The sequence below is a fragment of the Convolutriloba macropyga genome, chromosome 5 (assembly GCF_964194025.1).
Source record: "Convolutriloba macropyga chromosome 5, txConMacr16.3, whole genome shotgun sequence".
Lineage (NCBI taxonomy): Eukaryota > Metazoa > Xenacoelomorpha > Acoela > Convolutidae > Convolutriloba > Convolutriloba macropyga.
Window position 1 is genome coordinate 46,210,730 of NC_134472.1, and position 25,493 is coordinate 46,236,222.

The window sequence follows — 25,493 nt, forward strand, 5'->3', positions numbered from 1 at the left end:
AAATGTAGCATTTTATGGTGTTTTAATCTAAACTAAAAAGAAATGTATAACGGGCAACAAATTTGCCAACTTCTGGCACAGTGGTAGAAGAGGCTACCAACATGCATGATGTCGGAGGTAAGCGTCCAAGAGCTTCGAAAAGCTTCGAAACGATAAATTTTTTTATAGCAACGTTTAGAGACGCTAAAGTTATTAACGATAAGCGGTAACAAGGGTTGACCCATTTCATTAAGTTTTTTTTACATACGTTTGTGATGAAGGCATAGAGTTTATAAGTTTAAACTCAATACTTTCAGCGCAAAAATTGTGCAAAAGAAAATTGCAGAGCCTTTTCTAACTTGAACTTGTCAACTCTAGTTACCGTTTATCTAACGTAAATGCGCCAAAAACTTCACGATCCGGGAGCATCTCACCTGTCGTCGATTGTGCGAACTCTTAGGCTGGACAATTGCCTGGGTTCTGCAGGAGCAGCTTTCTTTTTGTTTTCTTTTTCTTTAGGAAGTCTGATCAGAAACGTTTCAAGAGTTCTTGAGTCTATAATGGGATGTAAAATTGGAAAATTGGTCTGAGTTGTCTGATCAGAGGTCAGTTCCGTTTTGGACCTCAACCTGTGTTACAATTATTTTCGCTACAACCCGGGGTGATGTGGTGGAAAAATCAATTTAAAGTTGGCGTCTTGGGGGAGTACCCTCCCATACGATAATTCTATGGTCTGGATCGTACTTTTGTCGCACTAATTCAAGTCACAGTCGCGCTAAGTCGAATCTTAACTGACACTTTTGGACAGTATTTTAAAATGAAAAAGGGCTCCAAATACGCTTTTCATAGCCTTTTCTTTTTATATGCCGGATGTAGAGACCTAACATCCGCTGTCACATTCTTCGAAACCTCCAAAAGAGGCTAGTTGTATTTGTACTTAATATAGGAGTCTTCTGGAACTAAAATTTTGTCGGTAATTCAAAAAGATAATTAAGCGTTGGTAAAATTGATATGGAGTTTTCTGTTTAGGCTCGAGAGAAAAATTGATTTGATGAAAAACCTTTTGGACACAAATTTTTAATTTTTAACCACGTTTTACCTTCAGTGGGAGTGCCCTTCTGCTATAGAACAAGTTTTTAAAGAATGGGACAGCTGACAAAGCTGACCAATTGAGATTTTCACCTTGAAAAAATTATGTTTCAATACGGACTGCAGGTTAATCACGTAGTTGTCTCTTTTTTCGAGATTTAATTCATTAACGCAATTTTCACAATTTTTAGAGATGACACCTCAACCTGGCAGTTTTGCTCTCAGTGGCCTAATTTTGTCTGATAATAGTTGCACAGTTTTGTGTAGACGCAGTTTTGGATCAGTCGCGAATTTTTGAATGGTCGGGCAGAGTCGAAACATGGACGCATTTTTTTTATTTACTTCGCGATAACTCGCATTAATTCGCACAAATTCGAATCATGGGCGAATTTTTGTCTCGATCGTCTGAGCATGGCCAATTTTCGTCTGATCACCCAGTTCATATTTCCACCACATCACCCGGCGTATGGTTGAAAACAATGAAAAATTTTATCCCAAACTTTTTTATATTATCTGTGTTGTTAAATTTTAATTATTGTAGTTAAAAACCGAAAATTACGAACATATACTTGAAGAATCATCATGTCAATTATTCAGATCAAAGAAAATCTGCGTCGCTTTGTGAACAGCAACTGATGGCATTTAAAAAGAACTTTGATCTTGATCCGATATTAAACGGACCGTGTAATTACGAATCAATTGTAGCATTAAATTCTACGCAACAATAACCATCTTATAACGCTTAAACTTTCAATTCATATTGAATTTTTCAACAATACTCATTTAGAGACATTTTAGTTGGTGCTTACTTTGATTTAGTAAACTTCATATGGTTTTATGGCTTTGTTTTGAAAACAGTTCAACATTTGTACGCCATTTAATTGCCTGCAGCTCCAAACTAATAAAAGTTTGGGAGCAATCTCGGGTTATAGACAAAATAAACATAAAATTGATTGTATTTTGACCGCAGAAATTACATTGAGAGGCTATACTTTATGTTTTAAAGTCTAATTTTGCTAAGCCGTGCATAGATCTTGCATAGAATTATCAAACGCTCTTTGATGAAAATCGAAAGTAATGAACTCCAAATTAATTAAAAATCTTTTGTTCACGTTTCAATTTTGTCATTATCTTCACAGGTGATTAGTGATATCCGTGGGGTTCCTACAATAATTTGACTTTTATTGCTACTCAAAATTTTTCAACTTTTCTCGCTCGAACTCATAAATAAATTTTACGATATTACTTATTGTTATAACTCATATGTTAACCTGTTTATAACCAATTTTTGCTCATTTTATACCAATTTCTAATATTCGGCTTTGCTCGAATTTGCAACAAAAGCAATATATGCAAACTGTTGTAACTTGAGCGCGTCGGTGAGGTATTTTGAAATTTGAGTTCAATTAGGTTTAGAAGCCAGGAATTGTTTGTCTAGACCTGGTTTCAGGTTTTTGAACTCTTTTGATTCGGCGTAATCAGTAATATTTGTTCAAGTTGTATTTCTGTGTAAGAGTTATCGGTTATCTTGATCAAAACGGGGATGTTTATATTGTAATCGCTTTGTTTTTAGCCAACTCAAACATTTAAAAGGAGGATTATCCAATTAAGATTTAGCAAGATTTGTATCAAACCGAAACTAAAGCGGATTAAACAATAAGTTGTGGTTTCAGAACTAGGCGGGGGCTCTTTTATAAGTTAATTGGACGTTAATTAACATCGATCGGTGAAATTAACGCCAAAGCCAAAATATTTACAACTCTCGCTGTGAAACTAGACAGGATATTCTCGCTTGAACCTCCAGAAATCTTCTCAAATTTAGGAAGTTAAAGGGATTTCTATCTCTTAACTTTTATTCACAGCAGCCTTTGAACAGAATTTAACACATTGTGTGAAAATTTTCAAGCATTCTGATTGGCTGAAATTCAGTGTTCTTGTATTAAATTCAACATTTTGAGTAAAATAAGGGATAAAAGCTGAGGCGGCAGGAGGAAAAATGCTTTAATTTAATGCACTTTAAATTGCACGAAAGTCACTTTTTATGTTCCTCTTTTATCATCATTTTCAAAATCCAGAAAATCAGATCAGACAAAAAAATAGAAGGAAGATTTTCGTCAGATAAAATTTCTTTACTTTACCTTCTAGATAAATTGCCAGCTTTAATCAGCTTTTCTTTATTCTTTCATTTTACGTGACTTCTATCGTTTTAATAAATCGACAGATTTCATTATTGTTGAACTCTATTTCTCAAAATCGGATATTGATTGATATATCAACCTATTAGAATAGAATTCCTTTTAGAATGGGGGTACAGAAAGTGAAAGTTAGGAAGGATGACTTGAGCTACAGTCATTGCGGTTCCTGGAGCGATTTTTTGGAAAACTTTATGGATCAAGACAGCAATAACTCATCTGATAATAACAACTCAGCCACTCATGATAATTCTTGCTCTAATTGCTTTCAAACTTTTTCCTCTGATGATAAAAACGCCAAACATTTGGCCGAGTTTGACAACAGACTTTTCTGTAGTTCGTGTTTACGCATCTATATTTCATCGCATTATCGACGCAAACTTCTGAGGGATGTTGCTTTTGATCTAAGAAGCATCAAAACTTCAGATCAAACAACATCGTCATCTCCCGCATCATCATCTAAGCCAACTTCTAACCAACAACAGCTCACTTCAACATCATCAACTGCAGCTCCACCACCCAACATAACAAGCAATAACCCCATAACCCAACAATCATCTCAACTATCATCATCATCTGCAGCTAGCAAACACCAGTCTCTAACTCTGGATTGTTTGACCTTTGACCTTTCCAGCCCCTGCCCAGCTATCCCATCGTCAGTATCGTCCAACTCACCTGGATCAGAGAGCAACTCGGAATCCAAACGTCCAAAAAGTTGTTCCGATACTATCATGGACGCTGTGCAGATAGCGCAAAACTCGCCCAATCAATTGATGGAAAATTTGAAAAACGGACAGTTCTGCAAAACTTGCGAACTAATGGTTGTTCAGAGCTCGAACCCCGAAAACGCGGGATCGACTCCAGCCCATAATTGCATACAGGCACTGAAGGAGAACTTGGCAAGTGCTCAGAAGTCATTGGAGACTTTCAAATTGAGGTCAAAAGAGCAGTTGAAGGCATTTCTTCATCGGGAGAACAACTTGATCAACTACATGGTGGGGTTGCAAGCTGATCTTCTTGTGCAAAATCACAAATACAAGTCCACCATCGACAAGCTGGAGAAACAAAACATGGCTCTGCTTGAGAAGGTAGGTACCATTTTATTGTTTACCCTGTAAATTTATTTGATCTTTCACAGTATCCCCCGCACATACATTAAAAAAATTAAATTATTCCCCCTCCCCCATATAATGGTATATTAACCGTTACCGGTAGCTTTTTCTAGCCCCATGCGCTATGGGTTGATGTGGCTACTGTAATAAGATTGAGGAAGAAGTTATCATTTATTAGACAGTTGTTTTTCTTCTAAAAATAAACTGATTAAAATGGCGACTTTGTAGTGATAGTTGGTTCCGCTGATTTTTAATTAGAGAGTCTTTGAAACCAGTCAAATTAAAAAGCACTCAACTTGCGTGTTATTGCGGCTTAAAATGCAATTAAAATTACTTGCGCTTAATTGATTGCAATTTAGACAGAATTGGCAAAATATTGGAGAGCGCTTATAAGTCAGGAAAATCAAAGGAATTCATTTGTTCTCTCCCTCCGTTTTATCTGCTTTATCCGCGGCTCCCTTCCACCGGATAAAGGTGAGAGTTTTCGGGCCGCAATTGAGGAAAACTCAAGATTTGGGAAAGAGTTTTAAGGGCGTTCTGGTTGATTGAGATGGCTGGGTAGGGTGCGGTGAGGGGTGGGGTAGGGCGGGGGTGAAGGAAGCAAAATGAGAGGCGGGCGGGGTCCGTTAAGAGAGATCAAAGAGCGGAGGATGGGTTACAAGGATGGATAGATAATTGAAAAATATCTGCTACCGGAGATACAGCTAATTAGTAGACTCTTCGTAATTCCAAAGCAAATACCCAACACTCACTCCCCAGATGCCGCAGCAAACAACTTCCAAAATGGGAACAATAATGTCTTCCCGTCTGTGGAATTATTGTGATGTAAATTGTGGGTTAATCTCTCTTATGTTTGCTCTCTTTATATATTTTGATCACGCCCGAACCATAATGCTCTAAAGATTCCCATTTTTATGGTTTTATTTGCTTGCTATCTCTTTATGCATCTTGTTCATTTGCTCAATGCCTTTTTCGTAAAATTCATTATGTGGCTTTTAATGACTGTTTGTTTGTTTGTGTATGTTGTTTTTGACACTCCAAATAAACATCTTCTTGAGAGATGTCTGCAAATACCAAAATATTGAATGCCAAAATGCCAACAATGAAATTTTGACCACAGCTTGTTTTGTGTGTACTGCTATGAGAAAAGTGCCTCCCCTTTTCTATATATCCATTCCTCTGACTCAGAATAATTGGGAGAACCATTTTCGCATATGATAATTGCTCCAATTTCGCAACACAACGTTTTATTGAATTGAGGCCCAGCATTTGCAAAATGTATTTGATATGCCGGTTTAATTGCATATTCACTCATTTTTTGGAATTTGTATTTTATATAAGATTCAAAATAACATGCTGAGAAAGTATTTTTACACAATGCTGTACTGATTTATTGGCTTTTAGAATACTTAATAGCGATCTGCTCGAACGTTGAGAAAAAATGGAAAATGGAAACAGAACTAAAATTTTTAATCAAGTCCTGAGATTTCAAATTCTAATAATAATTTAAAGAACTTTGCCTATTTTGAAAAAAAATGAAACTAGGTATAGCGAACGTACATGTTTGTGGCGATTATTGTTTATTTCTATTTCTGCTTCCCTGGTTTTACCAATAAAAATTCCTTTGGAACTTTCTCTTCATATAGGTCTCTTCACCTGTACCAGTCTGTAGTTTGCGTTCGGTATGTTTTGTATTTTAATTTTGCTTTAGATGTCGCAACAGCAACACAAGGCGATGCAGAAAGTGAGGTTTCCAGATGGTGTTGGACCCAATTGCAGTTCCAGTCGCTTTCAAGTTGTCCTACATAGAGACCCTAACGGGGGCAGTCTCGGATTCAACGTCGCTGGCGGAGTGGTGAGTCAATACACATCATTTTATTACTCCAAATACTTTTTTCACCCTATTAAACTTGATAATTTCTGACTGGTTAAAAATTATAAATGCTTGCAATTAATGGAGATATACTCTGTCACCCCCTTACGCCCCAAGGCGTACGTGCTATTTTTTAAAAACTTAAGAATGTGTTTAATAACAACACATAACACTTGCGAAGTGAAAAGCTACCAGAACACTCATATTATAATTATAGGAGTTAAGTTAAACTTTCCCGTTCTTAAATATAAAAACTAACATTAGTATCCTTAGTCTTGATACCCTTTTTACGTCATATTTTTTTTTTAAAAAGAGCACGCTTTGCTAAGGTTTTTTTCACGAAGTTTTCTCATAAGCAACAAAGTGTGTTTTTAAGATTTGAATTTACCAAATGCTAACCAAAAACTTACATTAGTATCAAATAAATTTACCAAAAACTAACATTAGTATCCTTAGTCTTGATACCCTTTTTACGTCATATTTTTTTTTTAAAAAGAGCACGCTTTGCTAAGGTTTTTTTCACGAAGTTTTCTCATAAGCAACAAAGTGTGTTTTTAAGATTTGAATTTACCAAATGCTTTTACCAAATGCCCTTGATGGCTGATTCCGATAAAAATGAAATCTATGAAAACCTAAACTTCGAAGGTGGAGTTTCGTAACCTTTTTTGTATCCCTTTTACAATCAAATTTTGTTAAACTTGAAGCGATCCTTGAGGAATTCAGCCGCCTGTCATATTAATTTATGCCGTTTTCATATTTTATCTTTCATTATCTCTATATATTTACTTGAAAAAGATTCTTTCACCAAAACGAATTCCTGCAATTTTGAATAAATCGTTTTCGATTGGCGCCGTATCGAAATTAACTAAGTCGTCACCTGTTACGTATTGTCGCCATGTTCAATGACCATGGAACGACAAAACGGCGTCATTAATTTGTGTTGAGAATTAATGCTATAATAACAATGATTACTGATTATATTGATGCATTCCTATGCTCTCGTATTGGATATCTTCCTAAGTGATTCACTATTTATTCCCCAATAAACCTCCGGTCTGTTTTCTGATCAATTTTTCTGTTTCTGTGGTCATCCTAATTAGAACCTTATTCCTGGTTTTCCATCCTTAATTGGCTCTTGATGTATCTAGATTTCACGCGGCCTGACCCAATGAATATTTCTATTTTCCCCCGTTTTTTGTCAATTATTTCGCCGCTTTCTTCTCTTTTGTCTGAAAGCGGGCTGAAAGCGTAGAGTATTCCTAATTTCCTATTTTGCTGCTTTTCAGCCGTGAGAGCTTTCTCCTGTGACAGGAAGCAAAAAGACCTCATGAAAGCTTCCTTGTTTTTTGAAATTTACTCGATTGGAAGTACATTAAAGAGGCCATTCGTCACTTTTATCATTCACAGTTTGTACCTGTGATCACCTCCAGTGCAACTTCAGACATTCAAAGCTGCTTGTTAAATTTTCACTTTGCTTTAAACAGAAACGGGAATTTCCTCAAGACCTGCTTTTCACTTTGACATTGAAAAATTGGATTGTCTCTAGTTTTAAAAAGTGGAAAGTGCTTAATTTGTTCAATGGAGGTGATATAATTGAACGATTGAACAAAAAACCTTTCAACAGTTTAGATAACAAATAATTGATGTGCTACTTTGTATAAATCACTAATCCGGCCGTTTTATTCAAGCTTTTCATTTTACTTTTGAAGCTTTTCAAAACCGTTTGATCATTTTTGATGATTAATTTAGCAAAAAGATAAAACGTCAGAAGTGTAAATACTCACTACTTAAGATGTGAACTCTTTTCATATAGTGAATGATCTTCAACTCGAAATCTGTGAGCAGCTTTTGTACATTCCCTTTGATTGGATTCAAAGCTTTCATCCCATTCCCCTAAATTAACCTGCGATGGTCATTTGAGAACAAAGCCTCAAAAGTAAACAATCTCTGAATAATGACAACATATAAGCAGAGCCATGCTATAAATATAAAAAGGACCCCTAATCTAAACTACCAGGCATAATCAATCGATTGATCGATTTCTCTTTGCTGGAGATTTTTTGGGATATCTCTTTGTAACAGATCACTTCAAAAAATGAAAGCTTGAAAACGAAATACATTTTATGATGTCCACGCCGCTATTTGCACTAATGGTGTTTTTATATTCCCTTTTTACCTTTAATTGTGATTAAACAAACTGTCATCTCTTGATCGCTTTTGTTTTCTATCAAAAAGGGTAAATAGGATATTTTTTGATGTATTAACTTGAATCAATATTATTACACTCTAAACGCTTTAACCTGAAAGTATGTCCCAAAAAAGGACGAACTCTTCCCTAAATCCCCCTCAGCAAATTTTCCACAAATATATAAATAATTTATTAGTTTATCCCATTTTTGTTTATGTTTAGAACAAATCACACCAGGAGGAATCGGGCCATGATGACTCATCGGATTGTGATGGGAAATTTCCAATTCTCCGAGGGCTACTTGTGACTCGAGTCAGTCCCGATAGTATTGCGAGTCGCGCTGACATACAAGCTGGCGATGTTATCGTTTCTGTAAGATTATTTTTTGTAATAACCTTTAGTTATCAACAATCATAATGTAAGATATATAAATTTCGGAACTGATTTACTCAAATTACAAAAAGGAACCACCAATTGAAGTTCTATTGACTGTGTCATTTTACATCAGAATTGAATTAAATGAATAAAACGAATTTGAAATGTTGGCGTAAATTCAATGATAACCTTCATTTTTATAGGAACATTTTGAGAACAGCAAGAATTTTTTAGGGCGGTCATTTCTGTCAACATTTTCAGAAATAGTTATGCAGGGAAAAAATCACCATTTTTCATTTGTAGAATAGATGAAATTTTGAACACATTTATTACGTTAGCATATTGGTACTCAAGAGTTCGAGAATTAAATTAGTAAGAGACCAAAGCTAAGGGCCTCGTTAAAAATTATGCATACAAAAATTTGAAAAATACTTTTACTGTGCAGAATCGATGCAATTTACCGAGTTTCTATAAGTTTTGTGTTAAAGTGGTAATCATTAGCACAATTTTTACTTTCCCTCTGTTAATTTTTGCCTTCCTTTTGCGCAAAGGAGGGAAATTGATGTTTATTTGGGCTATTAGCCCCACCGGGGGATTTTCTCCCGCCTTTCAAGAGCTTCACACCGGGCGGGACGGGATGCTCATTAAAGTTGAATGCCACTAATGCACTACAGTATTGTTAAAATTAAGACTTCCCTGAATTGTAAATGAAACACGTGAAAGGAATCATTATCAGTTAATCGATCCCTGCCCAAGTACCCAATAATCCGCACCCTCTGAAATTTCCCAAACACTGCCCCGATAAAAAATTATCCAACTGAGTGGGGTTTGTTTTAACAGAAGGTAGGGTTTGTTTTGCCGCAGGTTGGGTGGGGTAAACTAGCCCTTAAGTTAGGAAAAGAGATAAACCGATTAAATTTTAAATTATTGTCACTTGGAGCGTAAATGACAGTTTAGTGGCAGAGTTTATCGCCATTTATCTCCATTTATATCTAATCCCAAAATTACTCACTAACCTTTCCCCATTCATGTGGTTGTCATTGACTATAGTGGTGTTAATGGACTTGATCTTGAGTCAAATATCCTCCATTTTAATTCCGCTCAAATTCACACCACATGCTTCCCTGTATTATCATCACATTTGCGATCAGGAAAAATACCTGTAATAATCCCCAGCACCCATTTGAGTTCATTCTTTGCAATAATTTGCAAAAAGGGCACGTGAGTTGTGAACTTTTCCACCAAAAGCCCTAAAATTTTGTTGCAGCGCTATTTTAATTATTGGAAAATTTTGCTTATTTTTCCTGTATTTTGCTGCATGGGTTGAAAATCCCTGACTGTATTGATTGATCACGCTTTTACTCAGGTGAATTGGTGGGAAATGGGCTTGAAGTAATTGGGCAGTGCTACTTTTGGGCTATTGTTGTGATTGGAAGTGTGAGAAAATGGGAGGGAAATGTCAAATTTTGGAGAAAAATTGAACAATTTCAGCGGAAAATACTCTTTGTGCCTTTTACCCACCAGACAGGGTATTGTAATCACGTGTGAATGGATTGTGGATACTTTCCAAATGTGATTGGGTTCTCATTTACAATATTCCCTCCTGTTATTTCCTAAATTACCCACTTTTCCTCATTTTGTTTCCCGTTTCCTCCCCCTCCCCCTTCTCCTCGTGAGTTGGGATATTGAGTTTATTTGTTGAGCTTGCCGGGGGGACTTGGTAAATATATTGAGGGGTGACTAGTGTTTACAAAGTTAATACACAGTGTTGGGGGAATGTGTTTGGGACAGAATGATTGACAGGTATTGATGGTGCGATTTGGTTCCCAACTCTAGACTTTAAGACCCCAAAATGTTGCCTTCTTATGCATTATATATAAGGTTGATTTATTCCCTATAAGCAAAGTAGTAACTCGTAGGTTGTGTATACAAGCGGTGGAGCATGTAGTTATCCCTAACAAACAACTAACAACAATCAATCAATGTTGAAAACATGGCAACCTTACCCTATTCTATCAATTTTGTGACTGATTTACAATATGTCAGGCATTCGCATTAAAGCCACGAATGAGATCAGTGTAAGATATGCAAACTGGCGCCTTAAGCACTTTTTAATTCACTTTCTCTTCAAATATGCATGTGTCATCTGCCAAAAGAAGTTTCTTCTATTTGCTAACAATTTCCGTCACCTGCCTATCTCTCTTAACCTCCAAAATTCCAATCCGAAAAACCAACCCATAATGAGAAATTTGTAGAAACTGCAAATTCTCAAAATTGCTGTAACATTGTCAATTCTTGCATTTACTTTTAAACTGCTACGAATTGCGCAATGAGATTCATTTTTTTAAAAACTGAAAGGGTCCCTTTTTTCCAATTATAACTTTCCAGATTTGTGGCCATATGATCTATAGAACCCTACCCCCAATACTGCGTAGCTATGCCATAATTGGAGAATCTATAATTTTAACGACGGAACCGTGCGTCATACAAACCATATCCTTTGAAGTGCGGTCTTCAATCGTTAATAACGCAGAGATATACATTTACCGGGCTTGAAATGCACAAGTGACAAAATTTGTGTCTAGTGGAGGCAGAATGATGTAATAAATCTTAGTCTTCCACGGGCGCTATTCGGTTCACTGCAACGTCTGCTGGGTTACCCAGACTGATAAGCAATTCAAAACCATCACTTTTCCAACCTCTGATAAGACTTTGTTCAGCCTAGCATCCTCCGCCATTTCTCCGCCTCCTCCCTAATCCACAACTCTTCCCCGACCCACTGCTATTGTTTTGGGAATTAAATTTCCATATTTCCCCCCACTGACCATTTGTGCCATGTAAGACGTGAACAAATTGAGTTTTCACCAATTTTGCCTTTCTCTTAACTTCAGCCTTTTCCAAATTTCAGCGCCTATCTGTCTTATTAATCGGGTTAAACTGGGAAGATAAAATTGATTAAAAAGAAAGATGGCGATGAAGTGATTAAGAATTCAAAATGGCGGTTTCTTTAAGAGATCCCCCCCCCCCCCCAATCCATATCTGCAGGATGTAAGGGAGTGCGCTGACCCTTAAAACTGCCAATTTATTTTGCTGACAACCACTTGTATAGGTCAATCAATTGTAAACATGTGATGTTGAAAGCCACTAAATGCAATTTAAAAACAATTTTGTAGGTTTCCTTCTATGGATTTGCAATTTAAGGAATTCGAAATTTCCTTTTAAAGGTTGTAATTAACGCAAAATACAACAAAGAGAAAGATAAAAGCCGGTTAAAAGTTTTTACATCTGTTTTTAAAGTAAACTTTAATTTGAGCAAGCTTTTCAATTGGCACACAATTAATGACCGAAAATGAAAGTTGTTATATTCACAACTAATTCATCTCGCAACAATTGAAAAAACATTAGCGCTCTTTTGATCCTATTTTCTTTTTTCACGCACACTCTGGTTCAAAGTCCTTAACTTTTTGTCACACTTTCTTTAGAAAAGGGAAGAGCCTTTAGTTATTCTCCACGGGTATAAAGTGACAAGTTTGCCACAGGGTGTTTACACATTAAACAGAACAGGCAGTAGCTGATGTTTAATCATGTGTTTTGTCAAGTTTCGCAAGTTAGAATCTTGAGAAGGAAACAGTTTGTTAGTTGTGCTGTTTTGTTGGTGGATGTTGATGTTGAGTAAGCACAACTGTTGACATCAATGGATGTTCCTTTGTAAACCAGCGGGAAGTTAGAAAGAACAAGTTTGTCGCTAATTTTACCGTTTCATCTTTTTCTCTTCAAAGTTGAGAACTCAATATGAAACTAAAAATTATTACAACACTCTGTGATTGCGATCAACTTACAGGCGTAGGCGATTATCGCATCCTTTTAATATAGTATATAACTGGGACAAACAAAAACTGTCCATTAATATTGTCCATTAATCTAGTTAGCCGTATTTGACTGAACATATTATGGATCGGAGAGTTTTGCAAGTAGTTGAAAATGATGTGCAAATTTTAAATTAAGCATTGAGTTTTTGAAATTTGGAGAATTAAACAGTTTTTGTTTAAAAAGAGGATTAAAATTTTTGAACTGGGTCTGTTTACCGGTATTGAGCAATTTAACGCAAAGCAATTTAGAATTTTGAGAGAGAACAGAACAATATAAATTGTGATGCAGGTTTTGATCCTGTAACCCCCCCCCCCCCCCCCACCGTCCCGCGCGTTTCAAATAAAAGAAACAAATTTTTGCCTCGGCAAACCGTCAAAACGTCAAATATGTATTAACTGATAAACAAGGAAACTGTGAAGCACTTTTTTTGTGTTTCAGGTGAACAGCACAAGTTTGGAGAAGATGTCACACAGTGAGTGCATAGATGTGATCAGAAAGAGCAAGAGTCCTCTATTGCTGGAAGTGGAGAGACCTCTGGAACCAACTGTGGTCTCCTCTGCCACTCAGACTCTCGCATCTGACACCCTCTTTAACAACATCGGGTAAGGAACAGCTTCTATAAAAGTTTCTAAATACTTTTATATTTTTTATAACCAAAATCTTTCCCCAAACCCTACACATCACTTATTTTGAATTATGCAGGAAATGATAGAGGGTGAACTAATCGGAGTTAAATGACCGGGGTAAAACTACTATGGGTGAAAAGCGAGATGCACATTTTTTTTACTCACCGACACCACTTCAATCGATGTCACTATTTTATCCAGAAGTTGCTAAAACTCACTCGATTAAATCACGTAATGATTGACTTTGACTTTCCTAAATATTTATAGCAAGGACTTTGCTTTGTTAACTTATCCTTGACTTGTTACTCTAATTTGGGAATATGAGAAACGTAAATTGTTATTTTGAACTTGTCTTGGTATGCAAGACCACAGCCGAATAACATAAACAGATTCTTTGAAACAAAACGCTCCACATGGCAATAGTTTAGCAATTGCTGTGATATGAAAGACTATATGATCGAAATCAAGACCCCGATGTGTGGTTATCTTCTCTCAATGTGAGCTGATACCAGTCTTTTAAATGATCAAAATTATTAAACTGATATCTGAGAGAATTTATATTTTCCCTTTACAGCAATACCTTATTTAAAAGTGTAACGGCTCAAAATTAATTTTAATAGTAATTCTAATCCTTTTAATGAATTTCAACTGTTAATAGACAAATTTAACCAGAATTTTAAGGCACCAAGATTTATGAATTTAGCATCCCTTTGATCCAATTTAGCATTTATCAAAAAAATCCAGCGAACCATTGATAGATACCATCGTTTGATCTGTTTCTTTTTGTAGGATGAAGTTGTCAAATTTATGAGCAAAAGCATGCGTGAAAACCGTAAAAGCTTCAACCACAACAATAAAACCTTTACAATGATCGCAATCTGTTGGAAAATATTCTGGCTTGCATCAGTTTAGTTATACAGCACAGTAATGCTTCATATTAACCCAACATTTAAGTCCTTGACAGAAATTTCAAACAACTTGTAACAAATGATTGATTTATTTTTCTAGGCAAGTGAACAGCTGTGATCTCATTTCACTCTCGTCTTCTGTGACTGATTTGGATAGTGTCGGGTTAGGCTCAGTGGACCATGATGCTGTGGACTACATCTTATCACACTGTTTGCAACAAAATGCTCACCATTCCATACAGGTCAGCTTCAACCATCTGTTCAATTAGCAGAAAAACATTTTTATTCGAATCAATGAAACACTACGTTATATATTTCAGCTTTTTATTATTTAAGCAGAGAATTTTTAAAGTAAATTTAATTGGCAATTTCGACTTTACCGGAGACAAAATGCCTTTCAATTAATTTTGACTTTCCTAAAGTTCTTTTTTCTTTTCTCCTGCTACATAAGCGCAATCCTCCATTTTATTGGTGTCAGCAAAAACCAAATATAAATCTGTTTTCTGTAATTATAAATAAATTGCTCTAAATCCGAAAAACGTCTGTCAAACTTTCATCGAGCGAAAAGCGGAAAAAGAGAACGTTTGAAAAACGGGTTTATTAAGCCGCCTTTCTTCTGCTAAATCAAAGCAGTAAATTTTTCTTTTCAGTTTAGCTGCGTTTTTGCAGGCGCAACAAAATGACAATTTTCAATTTCAATCTATGAAATTGAAAATCTATGAAATTGAAAGGCTATAAATATTGTTCAAGCGGTCAGAAATAGTTCATTTGCAAATTAGAGATTTCTTGGTTACCATGGTTACCGAGGGTTTTCGAGCGAATCCAAAGAGTTTATTAAAACCCCTAAAATTGCTTATTTTCTGTTCTATATTGAAAAGCTTATTTTGACTATATGTTCTTATGCTTTCAATGTAGCAATTTTGTGCCTGAAAATGTTCATTAATTTTTCAGCAGCTAATTGTTAGTCATTCGCTTTTTTCCCTTCAAGACTCCCGCTGAGCTTTTAAAATTGCTCGTTCTTATAATTGACAATGTAGTTGCCCTTAGCATGCATTCTGCTGACGGCTTCTCAAAAGAGGAAGTGGGCAAAAGACACAATGCCTGGTACCTGTCAGCGGCCACTAATTGGCCTTTAAAAAGCCCATTACCGCAACTTCCTTTAACAATGGAAAATTTTCAAAATTTACTATTTCAAACAGCGCTCTCATTTTCTATATAGATTGTCCCCCTCAATTTTTTTTTGTACATATATTGACGTTTTGTAATTTAGATGCCTCCTGGTTGAACAAAAAGAAACAGGGAGTTTTTTGTTCACTTTCAGAACTCTGTGGGAGGAATTGAAAAGTGTTGACAGTTGTTTTGTAATCAACATAACAGGTGAATGAATAAATAAAGAAGATTTCCTGAAATTTAGTTCTGTATAAATCACTAGTTTTACAACATCTCTCTCTCTTCACGCAAGCATCTGCTACTAATGCACGTAAATACCGTGAACAAATTAAGCGCATTCAAGTTGAACTAAAAGTTGAATATCCGGAAATTTAAAACAAATTTTAAGAAATGAATTAATTGAATTTTGCTCCCAAACTTTCTGGGACTTATTGCTCGCGTCTTGGAAAGACCTTCTTTTTAGTTAAATCACATATTTAAAGAATCATTTGCAGAACCGTAACTAGCTGCGTGTTATTGAAGAGAAATAATCAGTGAAGAATTAAATTCTCACATAAATTTGCACCTCGCAGGAAAAGTCGGTTCCGATACTTTGCTAACTTCAAAGAGAATCTTCCCTGTTCACAGTTTATAAACTCGTGAACTTTTGCAGGTCGCTAATCGAGGAAATTTTTTGCATAAAGAGACAAGAAGGAAAATTCTTCCTGTTATTTTACTTTCTCATGAGATATTAATGTCTTTAAACATTATTTATGATTTTTTATAACCCGGCTCAATTAATTGCAATCAAAGAGAGTAGTGGAAAGCTTATAAGTCAATAAAACAGTTTTATTGTCAATTAAAAAATAGGATCAAAAATGTTAGTTGGAGGCTTTTGTTCTGATTTGTGCGGTACACACAGATTGGTTTTACAAGCCAACCACATGATGAAATTTATTTGATATCGGAGGGGTGAAATTCGCTTTATTTTTTGGTAATGCTGCCCTGATAACATTTTCATGTAAACATTTCAAAAGACGTACTTCAAGATAAAATTCATTTCTGATCTCAATAAAGAAACACATGGTTTTTGTCACTGTGCGTAATTTCTGGAAAAAAAACATAACAGAATTCATTTAAAACTTTTTGTTAAACCAACTCAAAGTCGAACTGTAATTAAAGTAGCCATTCGTCGTTACAATTTGAAATATATATATATATATATATATATATATATATATATATATATATATATATATATATATATATATATATAATAACATCTGAGACTTTTTGTTGAGCGAACTTAAAGTCAGATTCTAATAAGGGTAGCAAAAACAAACCATATTATTTCAATGTACCTAATGAAAGAACAATTCTAAATCAAAATTACATAAATAGCTCAGCAATCACTTACAGTTGGTTTGATATCTTTGTATCGGATTTCTAGATTGTCTATGAAACAGTGTCTTTCCAATAGGTCTTTTCGAGCATTGACCCAAATTGCATCTTGACACCCCAAAATTGAACCTTCAAAGTTCTCATTTCAAAAAACATGACTTTGCACGCGATGTTTTAACATCTCTCTTCAGCCGTTAAATCCTACAGTAATCTGACACCAAAAATGAGAATTTCAAAGTTGAGCGACCTCTATTTCCACTGGCCTTGTTTCAACAAGAACTTTCAACCTTAAATTTTGTAGAAATGCATTTGTTAATGTCATGCTGCAAAAATTTAAAATTGTACTAGAAAATAAAACCACCGCGTTCAACTCCAAAGTTTTCATAAATTATAGTTCATGAGTTGATGTTTTTAGGGGAGGGAGATCATTTTCAGCCAGTGTAGGTCGTTTCTAATAACTAAAATAAGTTATGTAACTGGAACTGTTGTCTTTAGGAAGTGATGTTGTTCAAAAAGAGCCCTGATGAGGACCTTGGGATAACAACTGAGGACTCGAAGGAAGGTTTCCCAATTATCAAACAGGTACACACATTAATGCCTCAATTTCGTCATCTTGTTTGTTTATCTTTATTAAATCGATGTTTATCTCATTAATCGTATTCACGACGTTATTAACATTCCGATTGATAGTAAATGAATTATAGTGATGAAAATTTCAAGGTGAAATGCAATCTATAATCAAAGAACTAATTTGATTGCATATAGGCACTTCAAAAATTACAGTCGGTTTTTTGAACTATCATCGAATTTTCCGTTTCTTTGTTCAGCTGAAATAGAGATGTAAATTACTTGGGTTTTGAATTTTGAAAATACACTGACTACGCTCGATTAGTTAACACAAAAGCTCAAATCAGCGCGCGCACCTATTTACTTTCTACATCTTCAAAGGTAAACAGCGGCAGACACCCGTACTTTTAAATAGCCGGGCATTATTTAGCTAGGTTTGAAGTTGGCCCGTTTCAACTTAATCAAATTTTTGAACACATAATACTGCCTATTACTTATCTGTGCTTTGAAGCTGGAACAACCCTGAGCTAAACACACGCAGGGAGAGCGCGAGAGAACGAACCCTGATCAAAAAATTGCTTAAAAACGCAAAGATGTAAGAATTGAGCTATAACTGTTATTCCTTTTAATCGTAATTGATTTGGGCTTAGGCGAAAGTTTAAAATGTACATGAAAGCATTACTTGAGAATAAAGTGCTAATGTTACTTAAAAGAGTTAGAATTCTGGCAGAAAGAATCGTTCGATGCCGATTTCTTCCTTCGGCTTCTGCATAACTTAGATCTATTAACTAGCGATGATTCTTTTTACTTTTTAACTAGTGTCAGTTAAGCTCTTTTATTTAATGCGCTGACTTTTTTCTTCCTCGCTTGTTTCAATCACGGCACTGTATGTTCTTTGTTTTGGGGGAAAATTTTCCTTTTTTCTGATTTTTCCTTTTCTTTTTTCTTGGGATTTTTGAGGCTGTGTGAAGTTGAATTAGTTATTTGTAAATGCCGCCAAGATAGCTTGGAGTGTTTTCTCTGTTCTTTTTTCATGTTGAGTTATTTACAGGGTTAAGTTAAGTGAAATTAAAGCAGATAACTCGAGTGATAATCGGATGACATTTTTCCCACTTTTTACTTCTGAAAGAGTAGATCATAAAAATGTAACTTGTTAACATTGGCGACTAGTTGTCTGGCGTCAGGAAACGGAACAACTCTTTATCACAATTCAGTACTAAGGCCACTTTCATCGATTAAAGCAGAACTGAAACAATTAATTTGTTTTCATTTCGCTCCTGTTTAGAACATTTGAAACAAAAGCGAATTCAGCGTATCAAAGCAATGATGAGTAGCTGTGTTGGTCTTGACTCTCGACTTAAAAGAAACTGTTTATATTGGCCCACTTAGCTCCCTTTTCAATGACGTAAATTGAGTTAAGTTGAAAGCCAGCCGGCACTTTTTCTCTAAAGCTTCATGTTGGGGCTATTAGAGCCGATTAAAGAGGGTTAATTGGCTATAAAGGTCGTTCACCTTTTAACCGTTTATTTTGGTGTCTGGTTTCGATGTGCTTTTATGTGGTTGACAACCGATTGCGGCAGCATCATGTGTTAAATTATAATATCATAAATGTTATGCTCAACACAATATAATAATGACTGCGCTAAATATTTCAACAAATCAATAATCTCAGGCGCCATACAAAAATTGATGAAAAAGGGAAAAAGTTAAAGGAAAAAAATATCACAATTGCAAAATAAAGCAATTTTTCAGCGATAAATGATCTAAAAATCTGATTGCTGCTTAATAACTTCTGCTTTTCAGAAATTATTTGTAAACGTAATTAAAATACTTGCTCACGATTTTTTTGAGGCGGCAGTTTATCTTTTTTTTTTTCAAATTTAACAATTGATGTTTTTGTCCTCAAATTTATTTCATCAGATGGCAACCTTGATTTTTAAAACCCTTGATTTTGTAACCAAAATGGAAGTTGGGTTGCTGATTTTAACACAAAATGAAAAGGTTTCGGAGGAGAAAGCTGTCGTCAATATTTCTGTTTGTTTAGAAAGCTGCAAAGCTTTGATTTACCTGTTAAATGAACAAACTAATTCGCTACTAAATGCTTTGATCGTATCTGAAGCCTGCTTAAAATTGCAACATGGTGTAATATTTGTTGTGATTGAGTGGAATCAAAAGAGTGAAACTAGTGCTCAAGTTTACAAGCTAAGGGTGTCAATTACATATGCGATTCTTTTATCTTTTCTCAATCAGCGGGCGGTTCAATCGTTTCGATTACAATCTCACGGTACCTGAATAATCTGTTTATGGCATTACAAAAGTGTTTGTGTTGTAGTGATAATCATGTTGTTAGCGACCGTCTTGTTAGCACCCTTCAAAGAAAACAACACACCCCAATTTAGTAAACAAGGGGTCATCTATTCCAAACAGCACCTTAAACAAACTGTGAACTTTTTGTGTGGGGTTTTGGGCAGTTAAGTCATATGTGATATTTCAGTAATTATTTGCAAAATTGTGTTTAAAATTAGCAGTTATGTCTGAATTCATAAAACTGACAAAACTGAACGTACAATTTTGATGACTTTGACGATAAACAGTCATCCTAAATCCATGTTTATTTAGTGGCATGCTGGAGACCATTGACAAGTTAGTTCACAAAAAAGATATAATTTGTTATATCCTCTTTCTATCAAGTAACAAAAATGATCACAGACCTTTTGATACAATCTTGATTTAATTTGTGTTGATGTTTCAGATCAAATCTTGGAGCGACTGTGTGAAAAGCAGCAAAAATGTTACTCAGCATATGACAACGAACAGCAACTTGGACTCATCGAAGGACATGGCAACTAGTCACCGCGGTGGATCCCCATTGCTGCTTTGTGGCGATGGTGTGATTAAAGTGAACGGAGTGAATGTGGAAAGTTCTCAACACTTTCACCAGCTCATCACTCAAAGCAAGAGTTCAAGGCTGTCTATTTTGGTGCAACGCGATAATGAATTGGTTAGTACATCATTGCTAAATCTCAGCTCACAGCTTCAGGGGTTATGAGAGTATCTTTGTTAAATATCCCAATTGGCAATAACATAATCTTCTCTGTAGCAAACTGCACGGTTCCCAATTTCACAAGAAATTAAATTTCGGAAGTTTGGTTGCAGCGGTCGGAAAACTTTTTGGAAGCAAGCAGAACATCAATTTTTAAAAATAAAATCGCGTGTTTTCTGAACTCGTAATTATTTAGAAATTTCACTTAATTTAGAAAAAAGTCAATCAAATTTTTTACAGTTGACAGTTTATAAACAAGATATTGAATTCCTTTTTCACCGTCAAGAAGTTCTTCAATTTTTCTACAGTTAATTGATTTTGAGCCGTTCGTTTTTCAAGAAAAAAGTGCATTAGATCTAAGAGACGCTTACACATGACGAGATACTCAGTGCATTAGCATAATCGGTTAAGATTCGTATGACTGCAAAAAATTGCTTTTTAAAGAACCGCTCAGCCATTTTTCACAATAGATTACCTTGACTGATAAAAAAATATTGACAAATTAAATTGCTCTTGAATTCCTTCAAAATTCTCTATGTGGCTGTTTGCATCTTTGTAGGAAAACATGTGAAGTTTTTCAGTTGGAAATTTAAAAAGGAAGTTTTCAATAACGGGACACAAACTGGTGTTATTTATTAAGCATATCCATTATCTCTACGACAATATCATAACTAATAACTCAATCAAATAAGAGTTAGTAGTTTGAGGCTACAAAAACAGCGGCAGACATTAGACTGTGGTGGCATTAAGAGTTTGTTTCTTTAATTAAGCAACTCAAATATTGACTCGCTCATTCGGCAAAATACCCAATCATTTGCATTCGATTGAAGTTGGGTATCGGGTTTCACCCAAAACCCACTAAAAGGCGGGGCCTCCTACAACTTCAAAGCCAACCGAATGGATCTATGAAATCTATCTGCACTTGAAAGTGAAACTCAATACTTTGCAGTCTCTCTGCTACTGCTCATTTGACTAACCACAACAATGGATTAAAAAAAGCATGAACAAAGAGTGAACAAAAAGGCTGATTAGCTACACTTCCATGACTGATGAAAAACTGAAAATCTTTTGATTATAAGCTAAATTCAGCTACAGAAAGCCCTTATAGAAGGCAGATTAAAAAACAAAAGACACGGAAATCCTACATATCTTAGCCTTGATAACCTTCTCAATTTTAATTAAATTAGCCCCACTGGCTAATTATTGTGGAAAAATGAGGGAAAAGGGAAAAGATTAGCCCACTTTCCCCTTTTGTATCAACACAAACGTCATTTCGCTTCAATGACGCAAATAATCCTGCAATTACTTTTTCTATTTTCCTATTTTTGTTTACTGAGGCCACAAAACTGGGAAGAATTGCTTGTTTTTGTTGCAAAAGAAGGTTAATGATTTCTGTAGTTAGGGTAAAAGTACTTTGTAATATTTATCCAATTACTGAATTTAGGTCTGAATTAAGAGGGATGAACAATTAATCCGCCCCTTAGCTATAGAATTATCCCTTCTCAGCCATAAAAGTGCACCCATCCATTAGAATAATGTCATCTTTCCCCAAAATTCCAGACTATTTACAGGGAATCATCCCTAAATCCCATTTGGTAAAAGTACATAACAAACGATGTGTAAATAATATTTTAATGGCTTGTACATTAATAAATTTTCCTTAAATGCTCTGACGAAAGCATTGAGAGAGCAGGAAACGTTTCTCTAATTGACGGAAAGCTTCAGTTTTTTCCCAAGTAATTTTTGTCCTCGATTTATCTTGAGTTATTCTTTTGTTTTTATTCCGAATAAATGAGTCAAAATGTTGAAAACTAATCATTATAAAGGAAGTTAATTTCTGCTGCTTTGATGTGAATGCGGCAACTGCTTGACCTCTAAGAGCCAATCAGTGACGATCTAACTTCTAAAAACAATGTAATCTACCTTTAATAAAGTATTTCTCACTTATCCAATTGTTTAGAATGCGATATGAATTCGATAAATTCAGTCTAATTTGAAATTTATTAATCCAGTTGAAAATATTTGGGCGGGTCCCAAACAAGGTCAGCTTTCCCAACCTTCCCCTGTTCAAGTACCCTTATGGGACATTTGTGCATGTTTTATTAGACCCATATGACAAAGAATGCCCCAACATTCAATTTGCACAACAATATCCTCAAGTACAATTTTCAATTGGAAGCATGAACGTCTATTGTAATATATAAGTGGTAACATCTGGTTCAAATTGAAATTCATATCGTTTTCCTGACATTTATAAATGCTTAAGTTAATTTTCAAATCACCAACTGTCTTAAACTTGTCAATTTAATTTTAATTTATTTTGCAAAACTTCAATCTGTTGAGAGGTTTAGAAAAATGATAGCCAACTTCAGCGACTCCGAAATTGAGCATTTCATATGTTTTTTGTTGTTGTTGACTTTTTCATGTTCTTTTTAACGAATGAACATTATAAAATTGACTTGAAATCGCTTGAACAAGTTAAGGCAACTTTCAAATGTGCCTGAAAAATTGGGTAATCAAGTTATTTTTTTGAATAGTTGGGCTGTGAGAATATTTTTTTAAGAAGATTTACCTTAAAAATTTTACGTTGAAAGTTTTGATTATGTCTTGATTATCTTGTAAATTGAAAATAAATTCATTTTTGTTTCAGGTCAACGATGCAAGCAAGCCGTCGAAAGAATCGAGTTCTTCGAAATTGACGACGCTGACATGCGATGTTAAAGAACTTTCAGGACAAAAATCAGTACATGTCAATGAAAACAGCGAGCCTAAAGCAGATTCCACTAAAACAACTGATGCTGATTCGCCAAAGCAGTCAACCGACTCCGAACATCACGTTGATAATGATGTTTTCGTAACGTCACAGAATGCCCCGAGAGGTCAAAAGGTCACTTCAATTGCCACTAAACGAGACGAAGTTTTGCGCCGATCGAATGTCTCAGAAAATGGACCGAAAGACAAATCGGTACGAAAAATCAGAATCAAAAGCGAGGATGGTCAAATTGCTGGAAACGAAATGAAAAGATACAATTCCCTCAAACGAGACAGTGATGCTAATCAGTTCCCAGTTTATCAGAACACATTTCAGGCGAAGCAGCCCTCTACCGGTAAACCCGCACACTACCATGCTAAATCACACACTATGAAACATGCCAGTTCGCGATGCAATTACGAATTATTGAGGTCTTCAATCGCCGCTGAAAAGCCATACGAGATGAAAAATTCACACAGCATGACTCTCAACGGAAAACATTTGAAAAAACGACGGGATTCGGTTGAACTGCACGACTATACTCTAAAAAACCGAGACCCGAGTGAAGAATATGATTCTGAAATGGAGTTATTGTTACCTAAAAGCCGACTCAACCGAACTGAACGAAGCCGACCCAAACCGAACAGTCGATCACGCTCAATTGGTTCCCAAAATATCTACGCTCAGATTGATGACGCAACATCAGATGAAGACATTCCTTCAGCCAATCAGAACGCGCCAAAGTACTCGGCACGATATGAAAGGAAAAAGTTTGTAAACGAACCGACCACTAGTGTCGATGCTTCACGACAAAAGCGAAGGGTTAAAAAGACATTGAGCCCACCTTTGGAATCGGTGCTTGAGGATAAAGTTTTGACATTGTCTAAGAAACAGCAGTCCAAATTGAAGGCGCGAATGATTGACGGATTTGCGACGGTGACCGAGTTGATGACTCATGGCGTATCATCTAACCCACTCGTTTCTGTGACTACGCTCTAAAAACTGAACTAAAACATTCAATATTTACCTTGAAACTGACTGACATCAATGTAAATCGATTACAGAAAGAGAATGAAAGATCGCTTTGGTGCAATTCAGTTGCGGTAGCTTTTAGCTCGCTTCAAGATTTATCAAAAAGTTTTAATTTAGTTTTTATAAAAATTAAAACTTTTTTTAGTGTTAAAGATTTTTATATAAACATTAACAAAAGAGCATCTGAAACATTTAATTGAAGAATCAAGGAGGCTCTGAAATCTATGTTGGCACAAGTTCTCAACCAAGCAATTCAAACTGTGTAGCAAGTCTCAGAAAGTTACAGTGCCAAACGCTCGTTTCAAATTTCCTACCAAATCCTGTACATAGACCTTGTAAATATAAACAAAATTCTCACCGATAAATTCTGAATGCACACTCCAAAACACGGTCTAATAATAAAATTTTTATTTTTCCCCGGGAATGCAGTCATCAACTCTGCCGATAAAATTCTTTTCACTGTATAGCTAGCTATAGCAATTCGATGTCAACGTAACAAGATTTTCTAAATCAGGATCCATATTCATTTCCATCGCAGTTTAAATGGTAATTGAGGAAATTTCTGTTCAAAGAGGCATAAAAAATTCAAAAATTAATTGTACTTCATTGGATGGTCAATATTTATGCTTAAAACTGAAACTTAAGCTTTCGCTGCGGGTCTTACCAAGCAAAGCAAAATCAAGTTCAGCTGAAATCAACTTTTATTGATATCAATCAAAACTAATGGCTCTTTACACTCAAAAGCTTTTTGTTTGACTAAACTTCTCATTTTGAGCCTTTCCACCTATCAGTCGGATGAGGACTTAAGAAATATAGAGCAAACGAAATTCAAAAATTGGTAATTGCAGGTTCTACTACAGCATCACGTTTCTCCAGCTGTTTGAAAGAGGAAGACAACTATACATACGAGCCATTAGTTCGAAAACGTCTTCATCCCATTTGATTTTTTAAGTTCTCCAGAAACATTATATTGTCTGAACTTTTCCAAGCAAATTTTAGAACATCGGTTGCGAACACAATTTTTGCTAGAGCTATAGACTAGTGAGATACAATCAATAGGAACGTAGCAAAAAATTACGAATTCACACAGCCATTTGTCGGCCAGTTTTATTTTAAATTTGAAAAAATCTAACGTTAGATCACGAATTTTTTAATGATTATCTTCATTTTCTGATTAATAATGTTCCAAAAACACACCTTTAACAAAAAATTTGGGGTCTTCGGACTGGAATAGAAAATTGGAATCTAAGTATGGTAGTAAGATTTGGATGTAATTTGCCTACCTTAAGCATGGGTAACATGTGTGTCATATATTATCCCATATATAAATCAGTTCA

The 25,493-nt window shown here is 35.4% G+C and overlaps 1 protein-coding gene across 1 annotated transcript; it reads left to right on the plus strand.

Moving 5' to 3' along the window:
* Positions 1–3,019: 3,019 nt before the first annotated feature.
* LOC142339421 (uncharacterized) lies at positions 3,020–24,291 on the plus strand. The gene is made up of 8 exons (XM_075389444.1): positions 3,020–4,348; positions 6,084–6,227; positions 8,656–8,805; positions 13,117–13,280; positions 14,313–14,454; positions 17,258–17,344; positions 20,082–20,330; positions 23,023–24,291. Exons 1-8 carry the CDS (start codon positions 3,371–3,373, stop codon positions 24,121–24,123), a joined length of 3,015 nt encoding a protein of 1,004 aa, XP_075245559.1. The 5' UTR covers positions 3,020–3,370; the 3' UTR covers positions 24,124–24,291.
* The last annotated feature ends 1,202 nt before the right edge of the window (positions 24,292–25,493 follow it).